This window comes from Canis aureus, chromosome 29 (assembly GCF_053574225.1).
Source record: "Canis aureus isolate CA01 chromosome 29, VMU_Caureus_v.1.0, whole genome shotgun sequence".
NCBI classification, from domain to species: Eukaryota; Metazoa; Chordata; class Mammalia; order Carnivora; family Canidae; genus Canis; species Canis aureus.
The window spans coordinates 27,894,963-27,911,256 of NC_135639.1; the positions used below are offsets into that span (position 1 = coordinate 27,894,963).

General features: G+C 59.3%; 1 protein-coding gene across 19 annotated transcripts in view; it reads right to left on the reverse strand.

Annotated features, from left to right (window-relative positions):
* PAX2 (paired box 2) overlaps window positions 1–15,819 on the reverse strand; it is a 92,615-nt gene extending 76,796 nt beyond the window's left edge. For 2 of the 19 annotated variants that reach the window (XM_077877956.1, XM_077877975.1), the window contains exons 1-3: window positions 4,909–5,822; window positions 1,287–1,455; window positions 265–462 (exon numbers count right to left, since the gene is read on the reverse strand). In XM_077877956.1, the coding sequence (XP_077734082.1) occupies window positions 265–462; window positions 1,287–1,455; window positions 4,909–4,951 (410 nt within the window). In that variant the 5' untranslated portion in view covers window positions 4,952–5,822. Of the gene's footprint in view, window positions 1–264; window positions 463–1,286; window positions 1,456–4,908; window positions 5,828–6,105; window positions 6,246–6,452; window positions 6,653–10,659; window positions 10,851–11,353; window positions 11,526–15,658 lie in introns of those variants that run through there. The other 17 variants (XM_077877968.1, XM_077877967.1, XM_077877966.1 and 14 more) reach the window with 17 other exon arrangements.
* Between the last annotated feature and the right edge of the window lie 475 nt (window positions 15,820–16,294).

The window sequence follows — 16,294 nt, forward strand, 5'->3', positions numbered from 1 at the left end:
TCTTAATTACCACAAACACTTGGATTCATTTCCAGGACGCCGGCGGGAGAAGCCTGGCAGGAATACCCAGCCGTGAGCTGGAGACCGCTCTGTCTATCTCTCTGCCTCCCAGGTCCCCTCTCCCTGCCCAAAGGACTCTGGGGGCTGAGAGCCTGGAGGCAGGGCAGAGGCTGGAGAAAGAACAGACCTCAAACTGGGAGATACCCTGATAGGCAGGAGCTGGGAGTTGGAGTGCTGCCCTATAGTCCCGGGTGGCTTGCTCACCTGTTGATGGAAGAGACGCTGGGCACTGTGTCATTGTCGCAGATGCCCTCAGCCAGGAGCCGGTCTCGGATCTCCCAGGCGAACATAGTTGGGTTCTGTCGCTTGTATTCAGCAATCTTGTCCACCACTTTAGGCGTCGCCACTTTGGGCTTGGAGCCTCCGATCACTCCGGGCTTGATGCTGCCGGTCTCATAGTACCTGCGCCGGGAAGGCCGGCGGGGTCAGCGAGAACAGGCCACGGCAGGGGCGGGGAGGCTGCAGGCTCCAGGGCAGTAAAGCCACTCTCCCACCCGAGGCAGGGCAGCTTCGTAGAGGGAAAAGACTCAGCATGGCTGAGCCAGCTTCCGGAGGGTGCTTGGCTAGGGTGAGGGATGGGCTTCAGGATGAGGAGGAGAATGGAGGATGAGAGAGACACTCCCTCCAGGAAGACAGTCATGCCAGGGATTGCAAGCACACTAGTGGGAATACATGCCCCTGGGGGTTTGAAATCCTAGTCTTTCATTAAAGAATAGGAGGAAGAACGCACTTTCAGGCCTCCAGGCCCACCAGGGCTGAGGCACCACCTCCAGCCCTTTCCTACTGAGCACAGAGCCCTGGTGAGAACCAGGAGCAGGACCCTCCTCAACCCTCCCCAGTGCTGACTTTTTTCTCCTCTTGGGGACCCATTTATGCTCCCCACCCTGTTCCTCCAACACCCACCCCACTGTCTGCATTAACTCTGCTTGAAGAGGAGTCCCTCCCTTTCTGAAGTCTTGTATCTGGCAGCCTGCTCACAAGAACCCCAAGGCTCAAGGGTGGGCAGGAGCTGAATGATCCTGTTCCGCCCTTGTTCCTGGGGTCCTGGCCACCACCTGAGCACCCTGTCCAAAAGGAGCCACTCTCTAGATACCCTCCCACCCCATATCTAGATACCCCCTCTTCCACTGGCGTCCTGGACTTTTAGCCAAGTCCTCGGTCTGGAGACCCAGGGCCATGGCATAAGGAGGCAAGGCGACTCCCAGGGGCAGGTCTGAGGCCCTCACCTGCCCAGGATTTTGCTGACACAGCCGTGGCTGACGCGCAGCTGCCGGGATATGTCGCAGGGCCGCACGCCCTGGTGGGCCAGCTCCACGATGCGCTGCCTCACCACGTCGGGCAGGGGCCGGCCGTTCACAAACACCCCCCCGAGCTGGTTCACACCCCCGTGCCCTGCTGGGGAGAGACAAGAAAAAAACACAACACCCCACACACAGCAGGGACGGGCCATTAGCCATTAGTCAGGGTCCGCAGCCCAGGATGTGCAAAGGGAGCAGGCAGGGCAGAGGGGCCTGATGGGGGACTCTCGGCAGAGCAGCGGTCTGCTGTCTGCGGAGCACCACTCGGCGGGGATTGGGGATTGAAACCCAGGCCGTAGAGACGCGGAAACGCAGACACAGGGCAGAGAGCTGAGAAGAGCTCGGCTCTAAGACCAGTACCTCTCAAGAGAGAAAGTGAGAGAAGGAATGGAGAAGCAGGGTGCGAAGAGGACATAAGGGGGATTAATGCGGGCAGGAAAGAATGTAGGAGAAGGAAAAGAAGGGTGGAGCAGAGAACAGAAGCAGCGTGAAGCGGGATCCCGCCTGAGCCGCAAGCAAGGGGGAGTCGTTGGTGTGTGCTAGCGCTTGGAGGCAGATGATTTTGGGGGGCCTGGGACCGGTTGACTCGGTACAAAAGGGCTCCAAGCACAGAAAGGGGCTAAGTCTCTGACACCCTCCTTTTTGCTCCCTACCTCTTATATCTATTTTTAATCAGAGTTGGAGTGTGCCTACGTCCTTCACTGTGTTTTTGTTTTATTCTGGGTTTTGATGGGGATTTTCCCTTTCCTTTGTTTTCTATCTTTAGATATTTGGGGGTCATATTTCCCACTCCTCTCCCTAGTGTCTAAAGTTCAAAGAAAGCCAGATGGAGGAGGGAAGGCTGAAGACTGCAGGGGCCCGGAGTCTGCTGCGCTCAAAGCCAGGGAGGCAGTGGAAAGCCGCACGGCGCTCTGTTCTGTTCTGCAGCAGCCAGAGAACGCAGGCTGCTGGGGCTCGTCTGCCTGCCGCCTTGAGCCAGGCTTGGGACCCACTGCCTTGCCTAGGTAGGATGGTACAGGTCACCCAGATGGGCTGACGACTCACGGGGCATCCTGTGCTGCCAGCCAGAGCCAGCTCCCATCCCTCTGACCTCCTAGACCTCGGCAGCCTCCCAGGACACTGCGAAGCAAAGGTGTTTGCTCTCCTGACCAGGAGGAGGGCGCTGGGTCTCCAACCTGACTCTAGCGGGGGAGCCCCCCAACCTCGGAGCCCAAGTGGTCACCGGATGCCAGGCCTGAGGACACTGCACGGCACCCTATTCCCCATGGCCTACAGCAGTCTAGAAATCGTACCCAGAGCGATCAACCCGCAGCCCGCAGTTACTGAGCAATCCAAGCGCAGAGAGTTCTAGCAGCCAGCCTGACCTGGCCGGCAACCTACAGCCCCCGCACTGCTAGCCTCAGGCGACTTTCGGAGAAAGCGGGAACATCTGCGTTCTGCTCATTTCTTTCCCGTCCCCTTCTAGGGGTACTGAGAGCAAGGGCCGGTATAATCCCTGGGGACAGGCTTCTGATCTGGAGGCTGGGGAAGGCTAGAACCTTTTATTTTTGCCTCTCATTCCGGCTACTCTCCCTACCTCTAGCCCCACTCCTCACCCTCCCCTCCCTCCAAACCCGGACCATCAATAATTTAGGCCCCGGGAGAACTCGCGTTACCCGTATGAAAAGGCGGCAGCTGCGGGCAGATTAAAGATGAATAATTCAGCCTCCCCGGGCTCTGGGCCCGGCCCCCCGGCCCCAATCTAAAGGAAGGGGATGGAAAGGGGGCACGGTAGAAGTCCAGGGCTGGGACCGGGAGCCGCCGCGGAGTCGGGCCTGGAATGCGCCACGGCCGCCGCCAGCGCGGACTCGGGCTGCGGCTGCTTGCTGGCCAGCCCGCCCGCGCCACGGTCTCTCCCTTCCTCCGACCACCTTCAGCTCTCCTTGCTTCCCTTTGGGTTTCAAAGTGACACCCAGTGGGCGGCAGGGACTCGGCAGATGCCCCGCGGAATTGGCCAGAGAAAGCGAGAGCAGAGGCGGCGGGGCAGGGAAGCCGCCGGCTGGGCGGAGGCGGCGAGTCGACCGGGTTCCACTCGCTCCGAGAAAGGAGACAGGATTTCTGGCTCAGCTCGCGGAGACCCGCGGCGGCCCAAGGCCCCTGACTCCGATTACCTGTGCCCGGAAATTATTTAGGAAAATATATTTTATCCCAGGAGTATTTTTTAAAGCCCCTTCCCACTCCCCATAACACTAATTAAATGCTTAGAGAAAAACAGAGCTCTTCCTCCTTGGCTTTCTTGTCCGGAGTACTGATCCAAGCCAGGTCTAAAAAAGTTTCCCTGTGAAAAGTTACAAATCATCCTTAATTATTAATCTACAGAAGAGGAGAAGTTTTTTTATTAGAATCTATTTATCTGGGGGGGGGGGAAGCCTGCAAAAAAATCTCTGAATTGTTCTCCAAGCTAAAGACATATGATATGAATTAGATAAATTCAAATCTCATTAAAATAATTCCATCTTTTGGTATCTTCTTCATTTTTTCTCCCCTTTGTCTTTCCTCTGTAGCATCCTTTCTGTTTTCTTTTCTTTTCTTCCCCTTTTTTGGATTCCTCTTCCCTTTCTCCCTAGCTTTGGCGTTTGCCTTCCTTTTGTTCTTTCTTCCTTCCTTATTTTTTCCCCTTTGACTACCCACTGGCCAGTGGACCATTTTCACCAGGGAATGGGAGGCCGGCAAGGAGCCCCCAGAACTGCAAACGAAGCTTGATTTCTCCTTGGAACCCCTCTTTGTTTTTAGAGCATCTCCCACGGAGAGGCAGAGAAAGATGACCACCATGTCCTGCCAATCTCAGGGTCCCAACTCAAGGAGAAGGGGAAGGAGAAGGGAAGGAGGTAGGAAAGAAAAGAAGAGGAAGTAATACAAACCACCTCACAAGAAGCCCTGGCTGCGCTGCCAGGGCCTGAAGATGCTGGGAGCTGAGAGTCAGATGGGGGCACCCCACCCCCACACTCTTCTGCCTGATTGTCCTGACACGAAGCTGCCCATGCTAGGAGTCTCCTCCTGGACGACCACTCTCTAAGTTTGAGAAAGGTAGAGATGAATGGAGGGTGGGGGAGACACAGAGAGAGAAAGAGAGAGAACAGAGAACACAACACAAACCCCTCAAAACTGCCTGCCAATTATTCTCCCAGCCCAGGGCAAGAGGGTGACAAGGGAGTAGGATGGCTGGAGCGAGGGCCAGGGGCTGTGGAATGATGACCTAAGAAGGAGCAGGTGGAAAGAAGGAAGACAGGTGATGGGCACCAGGGAAGGTAGGAAGGCAGGTAGAGGGAGAAGTATTGGTGACATAAGGCAAAAGAGAGAAACCCGAGGCTTTAGAAACACTGAAGAAGAGAGGGGAACAAGTGGAAAAGGAAGAGCGAACGGGGGGGGGGGGGGGCCTGGAGAAGCCAGTGCGGTCTCCAAAATGGGACCCGATTTCAGGGGCCCCGGGCCGCGCTGGGACGGGACAGGGCGGGAGAGGGTTAGGATGGGGAGCCCCGAGCTGGGACAGGAGCCGGGCGCCGGTACTCACGGTGCATCGCGGAGAAAGGGTCTGCTTTGCAGTGCATATCCATGGGGAGGCAGAGGAGCGGGAGCAGCGCGGCCGCCGCCGCCGTGTCGCCTCTCAAACTCAACTTCAGGACTTGAGGAGAAAAGGGAGGGACGTTGGGGAGGGGGGGAGGTGAGCGGGAGCCCGGCTGCGGCGGGGCGGGCGGGGGGCGCCGCGCTGTGCTCCCCGCGGGGACGCTTCCCGGGCGGATCGGAGCTTGCAACCTCAGCGACCGCAACTTCCCACCGTCGGGGCGCGGGGCTGGGCGGTCAGCAGAGCGGCCGCAGGGCGGCGGGCCGAGCCGGGGGGATCTGGGGGCGCATGGCGTGCGCGGCGGCTCAGGCCAGGGCTGAGGCTGGGCGGGGGAGGCGGCTCGCTCCGCTCCCCGGGAGCCCGGGCATCCGAGAGGCGGCGGTCTGGGAGGGCGAGGAGCGGGGACGGCCCGAGGGCGCCGGGCGGGGAGCCGGGCCGCTCCAAGTGCCCGTGAGTTGGCGAAGTTGGCAGAGAAGTAGCAATCCTCGGGATGTCCGAGCGGGCGCCTCCGGGAGGGGAGAGCGTGAGCCGGGCCCCCGCCCCCGGAAAAGGCAGGCGCACGCCGCCGCGGCCGAAGGGCCGGGAGGGAGGGAGGGAGGGAGGGAGCCGAGCAGCGCCGGCAGCACTGGGCTGGCCCCAGGTGGGTTGCGGCTGCGAGAAGACTCGGCCGGAGACTGGAGCCTCGGCTCCCGGTGTGTGTCTCTCTAAAAGCTGCAAAGCCCCCTCCAGACCCCCTCCCCCTCCCCGCGCTGGGAGATGGATGACTTGTCAGACAAAGGCAATAGATTCCACCACTCTGTGATTCGCCAGCGCCGGAGCCCCGAGCTTCGGCGAGGAGGGCCCCGCGCCTGTCACTCCGGTGCCGGAGAGGGGAGGAGAGGGGAGGAGGGAACAGGAGGGAGGGAGGGAGGGAGGGAGGGAGCGGCGGGCGAAGGGAGAGAGAGGGAGGGAGAGAGGGAGGGAGGGGAGCGGGCCAGGGGGAGGGGAAAGGGGAGCCCGGGATTAAAACTACACAGAGAAACGAAACTCGCCGATAAGATAAACGTTAGATAAGGATAAAGAGCGGCCAGTCTAATGAATATTCAGGCAACGACGGAGTGCCGCGGAGCGCCGCTCTCCGAAGCCAGGCTCCCAGTCCCAACTCACCCAGCCCTGCCATCCGCCGGCCAGTGCCCGCGTGGGCCACGCGGCCCCAAGCCCGGTCCGCATCCCTAGTCTTAACCCCCCTCCTCTCAGCCCTGAGTTCCCTTCCGTTCCTTCCTGATTCTTCCTTCCTCTCTCTGGTCCTTCCCTTTCGCCTTTCCCTCCTGAGGTACCTCCCCACCCACGCACCCCCCAATTCTCATTCCGGGGCAAAGTGCCCGGCAGTTTGTCCTCTCTCATCCCACGCGCGGCTGCGCGGAGGGCTTCCCTCTTCTCCTTGGCCATCCGGCTCTGGGCAGCCCAGAACGCTCGGTTTAGGATGGAGCTGGAGACTTCCAGCGAGGACCCACCTGCCTCGGTGGGACCCAGCGGACGGTGGGAGAGCCCGGGGACTTGGCTTCTGGGCCTTCGGATGGCCTGGGAGAAGGGCTTGGGGAAGGAGACAGTGCAGAGCGACTGGTCGCTGGCGGCAGAGGACGCGGGAGACGAGGTTTGCACTCCCGGCTGGGGAGAAGAGGCTGCGAACGAGGCTGAGCGCCGCCCGCTGCCAGCTCGGCGGCTCCGGAGCTAGCGCAGGAGGCGCAGCGCGCTCGGCCCGGCCCCGCTCCTGCCAGAGCCTCTGGCCCAGCCTCCGCAGCCCTCGTCCGCACTCGCTCGGGTCCGCTCATACGCACCAGGCAGGAGAAGCCCTTTGTCTCCTAACTGGTTAAGTACAGAATATCCGGGAGATCTTTATGAAATATTTTCCCTCGTCTCATAAATCATCTTGGCACCTCAGCTGATGTTTTAACTCTCTCTCCCTCCTTCGCTCCCTCCCCCCGCTTCCCTGGGTCTGCGAAAGGGCGGCTCAGGGAAGCCCCGCGCTCCGCTCTGGTTGCCCAGTCTCCAGGCGCCTCTGGCCTCTGCCTGCAGACCCTGGTGCCCGCGAAAGAGCCGCAGACTCGCGCCGCTGTCCCGCTGGTGGATGCCCAGGCAGCAGCCAGGATGGGGGCCGCCCCTGCCCCACTCAGCCAGGAGGAGACTCCTACTGGGCCTCTTGCACCCGGGTGTTCTGAGTGCCCTTAATCTTCGGGCAGGGATCCAGCCAGGCTCAGTCCCACAGGATTCTGGTCCTCCCACTCCTTACGGGTTTGAGTCGGCTGGAATCCTGACATTTGCCCCCCTTCCTGGAGCCTCCTGAGCCTGATCCGCTTAATCCACCTGCAGAGTAACTTCTGGGAGGGGGTAAAAAAAACCTCCCCGCCAGTCTCCTCCCTCTCAACCTTCGCTCCCGCTTTCCTTGGGCGGCTGGGCTGGTTCCCTTGGGCTGGAAGGTGAAGGCGCAGGGTCCAGCCCCGAAGGTCAGTCTCTTCCTCTAGAGACCTGCAGATGGCGCTCCCGGGTTTGCTTTGGCCTCACAACCCCACGTACACGCACCAACTTCGTGTGGGGAGCGAAAGAAAGGAAAATACAGATCCTCGCAGCCTAAAGCGAAAGGCTCCCAGGCCTAGGAGAAAGCGGCTCTCAGGTGGTATTACCTGGTACAGCCTTGGGCTTCCTTCAGGAAGGTAATTAACCAAGACTGAGGTGGAAACAGGGTGATAGAGGAAGGATCCTTACTGAGAGGAGCTCAGAAATGAAGGAGCCCTTTGCCCCAGGTCTCCCCATATTGGTCCAGGAAGTTGATAAGTCTTGGGGAGTCTGAACTATTGGAGGAATAAGACTGCCCAGAACACCCCCCACACCTCCACACACACATAGACTCACAGATTTTTCTAGAACCAGCTAGACATATCTCTGTGTTACACGTACTATGAAGAGATGTGGATGCAGACAACAGGCATTATCAAGTATTGGGCAAGAGGGATTTCACATTTTGTGAAAGGGAACTTCTGTGGACTTGATACACAAAGTGTGCTGGAAGTTATACTTACACATCTATCTTTCCCATGTACCCCCTGAGGAGAGAAGACTCTCCCATGATAGTCCAATTCCCAGGTAGCCTCTGAGATTCCAGAATCACTCCCACCCCACCCACCTCCAGTTTCTGGGACCCCTTCCCCAGCACTGCGCTAGCTGGACATTCACCCTCCCACTAAGCCAGCCCCTGGCAGCTCTCCTCAACTCCAGCCCATTCCCCAGTCTAGAAAGTTAAAGAGCAATGATCCCTGATGATTAGAAACATTTTGGCCAAGGCTGCCTTCTCCTATGGCTCCAGGGCTGGCCTACAGATTTTTCTCCAGACGCTGGCCTCTCCCTCTTGATGCTCCCTTTCCTGTTCTTCCTTTTCTTCTATACAATCTAGTAGAGGAGAAAAAAGCAAGAAAGGGGAAAAGGGAAGAAGAAAGTAGAGGAAACAGGAAAAGAAAGAGAAAGAAAGAAAACAACCCAACCCCAAACACAACCCGGGCTCCGACCTGTCAGGGTTGGTTGCTTTTCCCGTCTGCCTCTAAATGAACCTTTTCTCTCTGGTGTTTTCAAAGCGGCCCTTCCACCCCCCAACCTAGGGGCATTTACACTTCAAACAAGGCGCCCGCCTCCCTGCGGAAATTTAAAGGCAAATAAACTTTTGGGGAGTTGCTCTGATACCCATCTCGGGATTTGCTTCATTAGCCGCCTCTGTGCATCTGATCTGCCCAATAAATCTTCCTTGTGGATCTCCGTTCCTTCGCCGTCTCCGCTCCATTCCCCGCCAGGCTCTCCCGGTGCTCTAGCCCTTGCCTCCCTCCTGGCTGCTGAGCTGCAGCTGGCCTAACTCTTGCGCTGTCCAGGGCTTGCTCTGCCCAGGGCTTGCACTGCCAGGTGTAGGTGTGGGAGAAACAGGGTCCCCGTTGACTTCCTCCCCCACACCCCAAATATACACATACACAGGCATCCCAAGCCAAGCCAAGCACTACTAGTGCTCAGAGCTACCAGATGCATTTCTGGGTAGATTGTGCATGAAGTGAAGTGTTCATGTAGACCCTTTCTGCTGCCCCCACTTGCACCAGCTCTCCTCTCCACCCTTCTGCTCCTTTTCCAGTTTCCCGTTCCCTGGCCCAGAGCTTTCTGTCGGGGTGAGGAAAGGCAGAGGCGTGGCTGCCACTGTACTGCAGGCAGAGCCCAGGCCCAGAACCCAAACTCCAGACCCCCCCCCAACCTCAAACAGTTTGGGGAGGCGCCTGGGAGGTGGGGGCCTGGGGCAGCGAGGGAGCCGTGCTCCTCCCCCTTGGCATGGGGTCCTCTTCCTCCTCGGGCTCCTTCCACCTCCTGGGGAGTGGCAAAGGGAGCCAGGACTGGGCCTCTGAGGGAGGGGATTAGAAATTCCGAAATTAAATGTATCTCCCTAGGAAATGCTCCCCACAGCGCGGACCAAATTAAACGCATTAAAGTTCAGGGGGGAAAAAGCTGTTTAGAACCAAGGGGGGAAAAACTAGTGTGAAGGGAAGAGAAGCAGAAACGGAGGGAAGAGAGGAAGGTAGAGCAGAGTAGCAGCTTTGCAGCCAAGCTTCTTTTCTGAATTAGTGCCAGTTTGGGAAGTCACCACTACTACCACCAGAAAAGAGAAAAAAGCCAAGAGAAAGAAAGTTCACTGACAATCCAAGTGCGGGAAGGCCACAGCCCACTCGCTCTCTGGGTCCTGGCGCACCCTGGGGCCCAACTCTCCGCGACTGGAGCCGAGACAGCCCGCCCAAGCACCGGGCCCCTCTTCAGCTCGGCCAGACCGGCTCCCGCCCAGCCCTCTCCCCTCCTCCTCCCCATTCTCTCCCCGCCCCTCCCCCTTCCTAGCCCTCTGGTCACGTTGGAGGATGGCTTTTTTTTTTTTTTTTTTTTTTTTTTTTGGAAGAGCTTCTGGTACAATATGGAGCACCATGGGCTGCAATTTCACACTCCACGGCACATTCCCCCTAAAGCTACTTTCTTTTTTTTTTTCATCTAAGACCCCCTAATTTCTGCTTCCTCGCTCCCTCTCTTGCTCCCTCCCTCCCTCCTGCTCTCACTCTTCTTTTCCCGCTTTTGTTCCCAATATTTGGGCTCCCTGCGTGAAGCCCGGGGGGAGGCCGCCTCCCGGCTGGCCCCGCCCGCTCGGTCTGTTGGTCCTGTGGAGGCCGGGCGCACGTGCTGCGCCTTTATCCCCCGCCGGCCCCTCCCCCTTTAACCCGGCTGCTCCACGCCAGAGGTCCCAGCGACCTGCCCGGCCCTTCGCAGCCCCTTTGAGGGTAAACGACAATGCAAGCCACTTGGCCACCAAAGCGGCCTCTTAGCGGCACGGGCCTGCCAGGTGGCTGCCGCCGGTGGGCCACCCGATTGGGGAGCTGAAAAAATAGTCAAACCGGGAGAAACTGGGCTAGTTGGTCTACAGGGTAGGAGTGGAGGGCCCTGTGTAACAGGGCACAAGCTGGAGGGTGGGAGGCCAGAGGCCCACAGAGGCCGAGGTACTCCCAGCTCAGATCTGCAGGCAGCTTGTCCCCCCCCCCTCCCCAGACACTCCCGGACCTCTGCGCAGCTAAAGGGGCTACTCGCCCCACAACCCAGGAGAAGGGGCCCCAGCCACCACTTTCACAGTCCCTTTCCCTCTTTGAGCCTCAGTTTTCTCACCTGTAAAATAGGCATGATTACCTGTCTTGCCTACTCCATGGACCAATGCACTTTGAGAACCAAACATTTCTGTGGTAGATTAAGGAATAAGTGCCCAGTTTTCTGAACCCTTATCCTTCCACAAAGAGGGAAGGAAGGATCCTAGGCTGGTTAGGCAGGGCAAGGGGTGGTGCTTCCATCCGACTTCTATCCTGTAAAGGAAACAAGAGGATTCCTTGCTGCCTCCTTTCCTGTGTTCCTTCCTTTCAGGATTTTCCCCCTTCTATTGACTATAGGACACCCTGTCCATGTTTACCACTCTGCTCTGTCTTTTCTGCCACTCCATTCTCACTTCTTCCCGCACCCTCGCCCCGCTGTGTCAGCGCAGATGCTAGAGGATCCGTTCAAGTCCTACCCCCTACCCCCCAACAAACAGGTTAATTGTAGCCTCAGGCGCGGTCCCCTTCGGGCCAGTCTGCCAAAACCGTTGGGCGGAGGCTGGCCCGTTCGCAGAGACTCGGGAAAGGAAATCCCGTCCAGTCTGGTTCCAAACAAAGAAAGTTGGTCCTCCCAGGACCTTCAGTCAACCTGCCAAAGCCAGAGCGGGGATGAGACAGTGGGGAGAGGGCCTGATGAAGGGGAGACGTGTTAGGAGGGGAGAGAAGAGGGGAAGAAAGGGGACATGAAAGGAGTACTGGGGGAAAGGAGAAGACACCTGTCTCTGGATGGCCCGAAGAGGCTGGTTCAGGCGAAGCCGAGGTCCCCATCCGGCCAACTACCTCTTCCCTTCCTCCCCAAGCCCGGGTGAGAGAGTGCGAGTGAAGCTGTGCGGGTGGCGAAGTAATGATTAACCCTCTTCTCCGCCAGGCCCCGAGCCCGAAGCCTGACCCGGCTGGGGTGGAGGGATACGGTGCCGGCGAGCGCCGCACCGCCCCGGCGCTCCCCGCCACTCCCCGCCACTCCCCGCCACCGCCACCGCGACGTAGGGGGCTGCGGAGTAAGGGGCAGGTGGGAGCAGGGGGCAGCCGTAAGGGAGCCGAGTGCCGGGCGGAGGGTGGGAAGCGCAACTGCAGATGCCGGGCAGGCCAGCGGGGAGCGAAAGAGCCGCAGCCGACGTCCGCGGAAAGGAAGGGGCCAAACGCGGGCGAAGGCGCGCAGCTCCGCAGCGCTGAGGAAGAGTTGGAGAGGGGCGGGAGCACCCCGGCGGGCCGAGCTTTCCCGGAGTTGCGAGCGAGCCCCAAATCTGCTCCGTCGGATCCATCCGCGGCGCGCCCGCCCTCCCTTCCTCCTCTCCCAGCAGCGGTGTGGATGTGAGGAGCAGGCGGAGAACGCGCCAGAGCCGGGAGCGGGTAAGGCAGGGGGAGCCCCGCCAACCGAACAGGGAAGCGAAGGGCAGGGCCGCCAAGGCGGGGGACAAGCTGCTTGGCGCCGCGAAGTTGCTGGAGACAAAGGACCGGAGCGGAGGGGAGAGGGGGAAACCGGGGAGAGTGGGGCTGGCTGAGACGGGGGAGAACCGAGGCACAGGGGTCTCTCCGGGGACCCGCTGAGGTTTGTCTTACTCCTGCCACCTCCGTCCACCCCAGCCCAGAGCCGGGACGTCTGGGGGCTCACTCCTGCTCGGGTGCCTGGCCCGTGGGCCTGTGGCCTGGGGTCGGGGCGAGGGGTGTTGCTGGGGCTGTGGGGGCCTGAGAGAGAGAGAGAGAGAGAGAGAGAGGAAAGAATGTGTGTGTGCGCGCGCGCGTGTGTTTGTGCGCGCGCGCGCGCGCAGGTTTAGGCAGGCGGGGGTGGGGGTGGGGAGGAGGGAGGGTCTCTGCTGTAGGGTTAGACACCCCCACCCGCCCCAGGCGGCTGAAAGCCTCCGCCCTCCACCCTCCGTGGTCCAGAGCCTTTCACTCCCCGAACTTGAAACAAAAGGGCTGCACCGAATCCCTCAGGAGCCAGGACAAGGGCTCTTTTTGGAAAAAGTGCTTTGGTTTGAGACTCTAAGGGTCACTGCATCCAGGATTATTTCTTAACTTTCTGTAACTGTTGGGGGGGGGGATAAAAAAGATGCAAAGTAAATCTTGGACAGAAAAAAGCCTGGGTCCCAGTAGTTCTCTCCGCCATGTCTGGACCGGCGTTGCGGTCTAGACCCGCGGCTAACGAACATTTGAAGAAACTGACTAATGGAGGGAGAAAGCCTCTGTCCATCTCTAAATCAATTAAGGAGAATTTCTGATGGGTCTTCTAGGGGGCTGAACATCTCTGGGTGAGAGGATCGCGAGAGTGTGTTGTGAGGCTGCGTGGAAGGTGTGTGTGAGAGGGGGTGGAGAAGGGTGTCTGGGCAAACAGCTGTGTCCCAGGCGGGCTGAGAAAGGAGCTCAGGACCCATATCCAGCACCTCCCCCTCCTCTCTTTGCCCTCTGCCGAGGCTGTTCCGAGGCCAAGGCCTTCTCAGCCTCTTCCTGAGGGGCGGCTAATCAATCCTGCAGGTCAACACAGCAATTAATAAGGGGGTGAGGAGGCCTAGCAAGAGAAGGCAAAGAAGCGTCGGCTGTGTCTCCCCCAGGCTCTGAGGGCCCGGCGGCAGGACCGGGACTGGGAGGGGTCTCGGAGGGCAGAAAGAAACCTGGGAACTCAGGGCCAGGCAGTGGGCCCAGAGCCCCAGGAGGGAGAAGCAGGGGACCTGCGACAGGGAGCCAGATAACCAGCCAGGATAGGCCAGCTGACATCAAATAAACATCTTATTTTTATGATTCTGGGGGTACAGGGGACGATGGACAAAGACCACAATCCGCCTAGCTGCAGATTCTCTCTCCTTCCCCCATACCTCGCCTTATCCTGGTGGTTTTCGCTGCTTCCGATCTGGCTCAGCGAGACTAAATGCAACCCGCATCCTTCGCAAACCCGGCTGCGGCGCTTGCGCCAGGGCGTCAGCCAGGCACGCTCGCTCGCGCGCGCGTGTCATTGTCATTTTGAACTAGCTGAAGCCAAAGGGGCGTGGGGGCCGTTGGGGGGGGGGGACGCGAAGCCCCTGGGGAGCGGTGCCCCGGACGGACGTGCCTAAAGTAGGAATTAGGACCCAGGAGCGGGAGGGGCAGTGAAAAGAGAAAGAAAGACAGAAAGCGGCTCGGAGGGCGGAAGATTCCGGGGCTCCGTGGGGCCGCCTGGAAGAGAACGGTGGATTCCCTGCCTCCTGCCCAGCTCCGCAGCTCCTCCCCACTCTTCTCCAAGCCGAGGCTGGCAGGAGTGCGATCCCCGCACCGGCCAAAACGCGAAAAGGAGTGCGGGACACAGCTGGTGGAGAGCGGCTATCGGGCCTGGCGCAGGTAAGCGCAGGCGACCCTGCGTGAGCGCCCTGGTCCTTTCTGGAGTAACCCGCGGGCCCAGAAACTTGGGACGAGGGTCCTGACAGGCGCTCAGGGATGCCCCCACCTCTCTGCCTTCTCTTCTCCAAGGCTCTGGGGAGGAAGACCGGCTGCATCTGCGGGGGACTTGCCAGGACTGGGAACCAGGTCCATGCACCTCAGGCCTGCCAGGCAGAAAGAGCGTCCTCCAGAGAGGGGAAATGGAAAAGTGGGAGTGTCGGTAGGTCGAGAGCCTGAGCAGGGGGACTGGGAAAGAAAGAGGGGTGGGGGCAGGAGGTAGTAGGAAGCAAAATAGATGCAGTGAGTGAGGGAGAAGCCTTGTACAGAGGAGGAAGAAAGGGGGAGAGAGGTTTCCAGGAAGGCCCAGCCATTAGGTCTGTCCTTGGGCTGCATATTTATACGGTCGAGGGGGTGCACAGATGGGCTCTCAATTGAATTCCATCTTCAACACCATCAGAGATTGATTTTGTACTCGCTTTTAATTTTGCCATAATTAATTAGATCATTACAACTGTTTGCTATTGATCTCCCTACTTAAACCTCTGGTGCGGAGGGGTGGCCCAGAGCCCTAAAAGCCCAGGAGGCCACAGTTGACACTCCTGGGGGCCCAGGTTCCCAGTAGGTACAAAGCCCCCAAGGGGGAATGGAGGCACTTCTTGACTGGGACAAGAAGTGTAGAGGAAGACCAATGCTGAGAGTGGAAACTGGGTTATCAGCTGAAAGAACTAGATCTTGAGCTGGTGGGGACTGATGAAAAAGGGGAGACTGGCTTTGGAAAAGGTGAGGGCTGAGGCAAAAAAGGGCCTGGAGTAGGTCTTTGACCTCTGTGGAATTATTTGGAAAACTCTTGGAAACTGATCCAACCCTCTCCCTTCCCAGCAATCCAAAACTAGACTTGGGTTCCTGACTTCCCACCCCTGCGCTACTTCTAGGGCACCTAGTGGGCAAACAGAGCTGATTGCCTGGCCTGGAGAAGAGAGGGAGGGGGGGAAAAGGAACAGCCCTCCACTCCCATAGCCCTTTGGGTCAGCAGTTGGAGATTCTTCTCCCCACCTGGGTCCCCTGGCACCTGCCGTCCCTCCCCTTTCCTCAGTCTTCCCTTGAGTTGTTTATTTTGGGGGCAGAGCCTTTTCTCCAAACATCAGACAGGTCTACACCACTGCTTACACTTTGATTCATACTCAAAGACACGAGACCCTCACACACATACACACAGACAGGTGCCACAGACATGTGTGTCCCCATCCATTAACACATATGCACACCCACCCACACTCAGTTCCCACTAGAAACTAAGGCCTTCCTTGTGCACCCAACTTGGAGGAAGTTGTGCAAAACATTTTTGCAGTGGAAAGTGGAAAGATAAAGTCCTAAAGGCACAACAGAATGGAAAAGCCCGGTTCTGTAAAGAGACCAAGAGTTGTAAAACTCACGTTTTCCGAGTGGAAAGTTTTTAGCAGATTTAGAGGATACTGGGAGTGAGGGCCCAGGAGGTCCCACTGGTGGGGAGAGGCTGGAGAGTCCCCGTCATTACAGTGCCCCCCCATACACACATAGGACAAGCACAGAAGGACAGAGGAGTAAGGTCTGCCTCTACTGGGTCGCCCCATCCTTCTCACACCTCGCCCTCCGCCCCCTGCCTGTGGCGCTGATGGCTCGCTCCTCGCTCTTACCTGCCCGGCTCGCGCGCTGTTCCATGCTCTGCGCCCCGCCGCCGCCGTCCGGGCGCGGGTATCGCTTCTCGGCTCCGCCGCGGCCCGACAGCGCGCGACTCGCCTGTGCCGCCGCCGCCGCCCCGAGATCTGGGCGCCGCCACCCAAGACCGAGCGGCTCAGATAACCCAGGCTGCGGGCCGCCTGGGCTGTGCGTCCGCTCGCGCCCGCGCTCACACCGCCGGCCGCGCCGAGGCACAGCCACGCGCGGAGGAGCCCCTGGCTCTCCGCCCCGCGCACACGCGCGCACACGCACCCAGGCCTGGAGCCAGACGCCTGCACACCGACACCCGCGCTACCGGAGGCACCCAGAGACCGAATCCCCAGCCCAGATGCCGGCACACCCTCTCACCCCACCCCCTCTTCTTCACTGTCACACGCTCCCCGTCAGCGGCACAGCCTCACACGCAGGGGCGTCTTCACTCTCGGGCACTCCCCAACTTTGTGCGGGGCCCCCACCCCTCCACTCTCAGCCTCTCCCCATTCTGCTTTACCGACTACTGGGCTCCACAGCCTGCCAGCACCACCCCCCGCCCCCGTCTCAACCTCAGTTTCCAAGCCCTGTAAACGCACCCCAACTTTGTCAGAACACATAAT